General features: G+C 41.2%; 2 protein-coding genes across 2 annotated transcripts; both read left to right on the forward strand.

The window, feature by feature from the left end:
* Positions 1–566: 566 nt before the first annotated feature.
* Positions 567–3,279, forward strand: LOC103521633 (A disintegrin and metalloproteinase with thrombospondin motifs 9-like). Its single transcript, XM_026832226.1, has 4 exons — positions 567–694; positions 1,344–1,552; positions 2,292–2,468; positions 3,101–3,279. Exons 1-4 carry the CDS (start codon positions 567–569, stop codon positions 3,277–3,279), a joined length of 693 nt encoding a protein of 230 aa, XP_026688027.1.
* Positions 3,280–3,295: 16 nt separating this feature from the next.
* On the forward strand, positions 3,296–6,744 carry LOC113472466 (A disintegrin and metalloproteinase with thrombospondin motifs 19-like; the record flags this gene model as incomplete). Its single annotated transcript, XM_026832225.1, has 4 exons — positions 3,296–3,433; positions 4,547–4,738; positions 5,345–5,509; positions 6,643–6,744. Coding segments are annotated over exons 1-4 (507 nt in total), but the record flags the coding sequence as incomplete, so codon positions are not given.
* Between the last annotated feature and the right edge of the window lie 6 nt (positions 6,745–6,750).

Consider the following 6,750-nt stretch of genomic DNA (forward strand, 5'->3'; position numbering starts at 1 on the left):
TAATAATTTCACAAATGTATGCAAAAACAGTATAAGACATAATCAAAGAGGTAACCAGGCGACAAATATGAAAAGGTCGGCATACCTTTCACGTGACAGGAGACAAGGGAAACAATACTTTCCATTTAGATGATCGGTAAACACAACACGAGACATATTGGCATAAAGGGACGGACTTGTTCAACACAACAATCATGCACGAGACATATTAGCACAAAGGGACGGACTTGTTCTGAGCTGAAAATAAATTAGTATGCTTGTACTGCGAAAAGATTATGCAACGTAATAAAGAGCCTTAAAGGGGGAAAAAGCACGTCAAATACAAAACTCCCATGTAAAACATTTGAATTCGATGGATCCATTTTCCACGTTATCTCCAACAGCCTGAAAAAAAGCAAGATAAACCGAACCTGAGTTACATTACCCACTGTTTAGCTACACAGAACTTTTTTTTTCTTTCTTTTTTTGGAGAGGTTTGACGGAACTGTAACTGCTAAGGTCTTATCGTCCCGAAAGCGAAGAGAGAGAAAAAGACAGGATAGGAGTATGATTTAATTTTTCCAGGGATGGCAAGGCGGGATCCAGTGTGCATCAGAATAGAGGATAATGCAGGGGTGGCAGATCACATGTGTCCCTCTGAGGAAGATAGGCCCGAGCCTGAAATGAAGCCTTGCAACAATCATTGTATCTTGAAGTAAGTTGAGAAAGCCAGCCGTTCCGAGAACAAACCTTATCTCTTCAGGATAAAATCCGCCCCGGGTGGGAATCGAACCCGCGGCCTAGCGCTTACGAGGCAGACGCACTACCAACCAAGCTAACAAGGCTGGCGACACAGGACTTTTACCCAACGATTGATAAACGGACCCTAAAGGGGGGGGGCCGATGCCCCTCATCAAATGGGCGAGAAGAGACCCAATATGCACATTCTTTCCATTTAAGTGCTGGGTCAACACGAAAACACCAAAAAGTAACCCGTTGATATTGCAATCAAAAATAAATACGAGTGCAAAATTTTTGTCGATTATGGGATTCGAACCAGGGGCGATCGCTAATTTCTTCTGCATGGCTATTTTTTTTTTTTTTCAAATTGCAATCAAAATACGAGTGCAAAATTTTTGTCGATTATGGGATTCGAACCAGGGGCGATCGCTAATTTCTTCTGCATGGCTATTTTTTTTTTTTTTTTTTCTAATTTGATGAAGTTTAGCGAAAAAACTTGGCGGACCTGGATTTTTTATTCTGAAAATTTCGACCACACAATAATAATAATAAATAAATAACAAGCTGGGTCCGAAATAAAAATCGACAGAAGGTTGAAATATTCAAGTATCTCTGTTTCTCAGATGGCAAGTGATCTCTCAGTCGGAATGTTCCGCTCACTGCGGTCCAGGGACTCGGTCCGTATCTCTACAGTGTGTGCAGCATTTCCCGGCCTCGTCTCAGCCCCCTCAGCCTCTACACAACGCTACCTGTGCTGATTTACCGAGACCAGCCGAAAGAGAACCGTGTGAGGGCCCTTGTAATGCGGCCCGCTGGAAATTCTCACCCTGGGGCACTGTAAGTTCAACCTTGATTTTTTTTTTAGACGTGAGTGCAAAAAGTTTGGGACAAAAATTAAAAAAAAAAAAAAAATGAAAAATAAAAAAAAGCACTCGACTGCTTTTTTTTAGTCTTGAGAGCAAAAAATTTCAATTCCTGTAATCTAATAGGTACCACATGGTACATATTTGCAAATATTGGGTACCTACCTACCTTCTTTCTTTGTTCATTTGTTTTTTGTTGTTTTTTTATCGAAATGTTTTGAAAAATCTGTTTTGAACTCTTAGCGTAATACCTAGGTAATACCTAATAATTCTGTAATCAGATTTCCTGTTATTACTTTCTATTTTTAAAATCGATTTATCTACGGATCTAGAAGTGGTATGATACAAAGTACAAAGTATAAGTAGGGATAAGTTGAGGGAGAAACATACTACCATCACTTTACATCTCGTGAACTTATGGATAGTCAGAAAGATGTAGTTCAAAGTTTTACCATAATATTGTAGGTGAGCTCGTTCAGGACAGCCACACCACTATCACGTGACGTTGTTTCTACCTTTACCCGCTTACTTACATTAACCTCACTCAGCCCAAGTGGGGCCGGGAAAAGCCAGATTGTGAGAGCACAGGGACTTTTTAGTCTCGTCCTAGCAGTATTTAAATAAAAGAGGTGTAGTCTTTTCTTCATTTAATTGAATCATTAGAAATTGGTGCAGCTGACTTTTAATTGTTTCCTCTATCCTCTACAGGTGGTGATAACGCTTGTAAGTTGTACTGCCGTGTCGCCCAATCCTCTGCCTATTATCTACTCAAGGATAAAGTTATAGATGGCACGCCCTGCGGTCCTGATACATTCGATGTGTGTATTAATGGCAAGTGTATGAAGGCGGGATGTAATCATGTACTAGATTCCGATAGTAAACTAGGTACAGCCTCATGAGGACAATTGAGTAGCTACAGTGTTGTCATTACCAGTGTAAAATGATGATAGGAGCAGATGAAAACTAATATAAATAAATGCAGTCTCTTTGTGTTATGATGTCACAACTTTGGTGCTCACTACAGCATTGTAGGATTTTCCCAATATCTCAATAATAATAAAATCCAATGTTTACCTACCATGCTGGCACCGGTCGCTATGCGCATGTCATAGTTACTCATTTTCCTCACGAGGCTGAGTGGGCCCCGCAACAGCCAGTCACGGAATCAATCATTTGCATGATACAAATTTCAAACTAGGTAAGTTGGGTGGAAGAGGTTCCCTCGTTAGATTTAATTTAAAACTGTGTCCGCTGTATTCCGGATGCATTGTTAGGTAGATTTTAAAAAGTAAATACAAAAAAACTATTACTATGCAGTAGAATTTACCCAGAAAAAAATTTCATTGACAATTTCTGCTCGTAAAATTTCATCAAACTTGGACAAATCGATAGAGTTACAATGAAACGATCAATCAAATCAATTTTTGTTACGACCTTACGAGACAAACTAAACTTAAAATAAAAACTTGGAATTGGAATTCACTTCCCTCGTTCAACTCAATGATTTTCATTTCCAGATTTCTGCGGTGTATGTGAGGGTAACAATCAGACTTGCCAAGAAATCAGAGGCTCTCACAATACTTCCCAATATGGCTATACCCGTGTACTAAGGATTCCTGCTGGATCTTCTAACCTAGACATTACTCAGTATGGATATGGAGGTACCAGCAGTGATGATAACTATCTAGGTGAGTAAGATAGCGTTCATACCGCGACCTCCCAGTGTTGAAACATGTGTTGTACATCCGTGTGATGATGATACATTGGATCATTACAATGATATTCCCGGGTCCCGGTACGACATGCAGGATTCACCCTATTACCTGTGGCGACATGGACATTGGACTGAGGTAAGAATTTTTTACTTTTCTGCTGGTAAATATTGGGAAGTCAGAGGTAAAATGACCTAGTAGTCAAATAACCCGACATTTGCTCATAATAATAACGACAACTTTTTTCAAAGGAGTTGACGTTGCCCGGGTGGGAATTGAACCTGCGACCTAGCGCTTAAAATACATGCTACATCAAGGGAGCCTGCGCTCGGATGATTTCGAAGTCTTTTACCGATTACAAAGAAAAGAATGTTTCACCGCCGCGGCGCCGTTTTTATTTTGCATCAATGAAACAACTGCTGCATAAGCTGCATTAGACTTTTGTGGTCTGTGTCGTAGCATGCCCATCCCGTAGTATGTCCCTCATCAGATGGGCGATAAACCTATCGGATTTGAGCTTGTATTTGTATCGTATTTGAATTGCTAGATGAAATAAAATAAATAATAATAATTCAAACCATTTTTCAACCTCTCTCCCCCAGTGTTCTGCCGCATGCGGCGAAGGAGAGAGAAAGCGTCAGGTGGGATGCTATAACAAGAGTTCCGGAAAGCAAGTCGACGACCTCCCAGTGTTGAAACATGTGTTGTACATCCGTGTGATGATGATACCCTGGATCATTACAATGATATTCCCGGGTCCCGATACGACATGCAGGATTCACCCTATTACCTGTGGCGACATGGACATTGGACTGAGGTAAGGTTTTTTTACTTTTCTGCTGGTAAATATTGGGAAGCCAGAGGTAAAATGACCTAGTAGTCAAATAACCCGACATTCGCTCATAATAATAACGACAACTTTTTTCAAAGGAGTTGACGTTGTCCGGGTGGGAATCGAACCTGCGACCTAGTGCTTAAAATGCATGCTACATCAAGGGAGCCTGCGCTCCGATGATTTTGAAGTCTTTTACCGATTACAAAGAAAAGAGTGTTTCACCGCCGCGGCGCCGTTTTTATTTTGCATCAATGAAACAACTGCTGCACTAGACTTTTGTGAACTGTGTCGTAGCATGTCCATCCCGTAGTATGTCCCTCATCAGATGGGCGATAAACCTATCGTATTTGAGCTTGTAAAAGAATTGCTAGATGAAATAAAATAATAATAATTCAAACCATTTTTCTCTCCCCCAGTGTTCTGCCGCATGCGGCGAAGGAGAGAGAAAGCGTCAGGTGGGATGCTATAACAAGAGTTCCGGAAAGCAAGTCGACGACTACAACTGTCCGCAGAAAAGCAAGCCTCATAGTAAAGAAGTGTGCAAGTCTCAGCCGTGTGCAAGCTGGAGATCTTCAGAATGGAGTGCATGCTCCACGTCCTGTGGTCAGGTAAATATACTATGAGTAGGTCTATCAGTCTGAAGTTTTCCCACTACACACGTTCCGCCTGTCAGATGGTCTCATCCTGGCAAATCCGGCAGCAATCGAAGGAGCAACTCACTGGAAAAAATGTAATCTGACGGCCTTTAATTGAACGGACATGGAAAGTTAAGTAAGTAGGTCAGACTGTTAATCTGAGAGTTTCGGTCCGTTCCCACTTGTCGTTCGGAAAAAATCACCAATTGGATTGGAGTTTAAACTCATAAACTCAATGAAGTTATGAAATAGGAAACTACAAAACTTATTACCTTTATATGATACAATGGATACACGTTCCGGTTTTGATCTTATCCGACTCGAGTTTCGTCCATCTCCGTGGACTTTTTCAAGGAAACTTTCCTTGAAGTTTCCTTGAAAAAGTCCACGGAGATGGACGAAACTCGAGTCGGATAAGATCAAAACCGGAACGTGTATCCATTGTATCATATAAAGGTAATAAGTTTTGTAGTTACCTATTTCATAACTTTATAACCTAGGATGTCTAATATAAAAATATTAACTTTAAACTCAATCTTATTACCCGGGCATTAAACTCTTTTTCTCTCTCCCTTCCAGGGAGTGATGCGAAGGAAAGTCCAATGTGTAGACTCATCCAATCAAGACCAAGTGGACGAGAAGTACTGTCTAGATCCTCGACCAGTAGAGGAGGTGCCATGTTATGCTACCAGTGGATGTGTTACTCCCAGTTCTTATTCCTGGAGGACCAGTCGCTGGAGTGAGGTTAGACATTTTAACTGATTATAAAAAAAGAGGTTTGACAGAGGGAACTGTAACTTTTAGGTCTTATCGTCCCGAAATCGAAGAGAGGAGAAGGACAGGATAGGAGAAAGCCAGCCGTTTCGAGAACGAACATTATCCATTCAGGATAATATCCGCCCCGGGCGGGAATCGAACCCGCGGCCTAGCGCTTACATGGCAGGGGCGCTACCAACTAAGGACTTCGAGAACGAACCTTATCCATTCAGGATAATATCCGCCCCGGGCGGGAATCGAACCCGCGGCCTAGCGCTTACATGGCAGGGGCGCTACCAACTAAGAACTAGGCTGGCTCTGTCATTTTTACTGAAATGTGTTTCTCCTAAAAAAGAAATTGTGCCAGCGTTCTACGACATTCGAAAGTGCTTCATAATTTTGATGAGTGAATCAGTGAGTGACTCAGTCAGACGTAAAATGAGCGATTTTCAACGCCTTTTTTCTATCCCTTCCGTTAAATCCAAAACTTCGGAATTTCGCAGGCATAATAAGCAAGAATAGCTTGAAATATGCTTCAAATTTCCTCACAAATTTTGGAAAATCAACGGAGTTATGACAGGGGTAAAAAGGCGGCGAGATGTTTCGTGGAATATAAAACACTGGCGTGCTGAGAGCGGACCTTGGCCTGACGGGCTGCCGTGCTCCTAGATCGTAAAGATTTCATTTTTATCTATTTTATTCTATTCTACTTTATTCTATTCTATTCTATTTCCCAGTGTTCAGCAGCATGTGGTAGAGGCACAAGGCGACGTGTGGTAGAATGTTACAATGAACTAACTAAAATGAGCGATTTTCAACGCCTTTTTTCTATCCCTTCCGTTAAATCCAAAATTTCGGAATTTCGCAGGCATGATAAGCAAGAATAGCTTGAAATATGCTTCAAATTTCATCACAAATTTTGGAAAATCAACGGAGTTATGACAGGGGTAAAAAAGCGGCGAAATGTTTCGTGGAATATAAAACACTGGCGTGCTGAGAGCGGAACTTGGCCTGACGGGCTGCCGTGCTCCTAGATCGTAAAGATTTCATTTTAATCTATTTTATTCTTCATATTTTATTCTATTCTATCCTATTTTATTCTATTCTATTCTATTTCCCAGTGTTCAGCAGCGTGTGGTAGAGGTACAAGGCGGCGTGTGGTAGAATGTTACAATGAACTAAATCAACCTGGTAGATCTTGCGATATGAGTACGAAACCAGAAGCCACG

Source organism: Diaphorina citri, unplaced genomic scaffold (assembly GCF_000475195.1).
Source record: "Diaphorina citri unplaced genomic scaffold, Diaci psyllid genome assembly version 1.1 scaffold5615, whole genome shotgun sequence".
Taxonomy (NCBI): domain Eukaryota; kingdom Metazoa; phylum Arthropoda; class Insecta; order Hemiptera; family Psyllidae; genus Diaphorina; species Diaphorina citri.

What these genes read in the sequence shown, in the direction of transcription:
- LOC103521633 (XM_026832226.1), top strand. Translation starts at nt 567, where the DNA reads ATGGCAAGGCGGGATCCAGTGTGCATCAGAATAGAGGATAATGCAGGG. An exon ending in AACAATCATTGTATCTTGAA is followed by an intron (nt 695 to 1,343) that starts GTAAGTTGAGAA and finishes TCTGTTTCTCAG; the next exon opens with ATGGCAAGTGATCTCTCAGT. An exon ending in AGATTCCGATAGTAAACTAG is followed by an intron (nt 2,469 to 3,100) that starts GTACAGCCTCAT and finishes TTTCATTTCCAG; the next exon opens with ATTTCTGCGGTGTATGTGAG.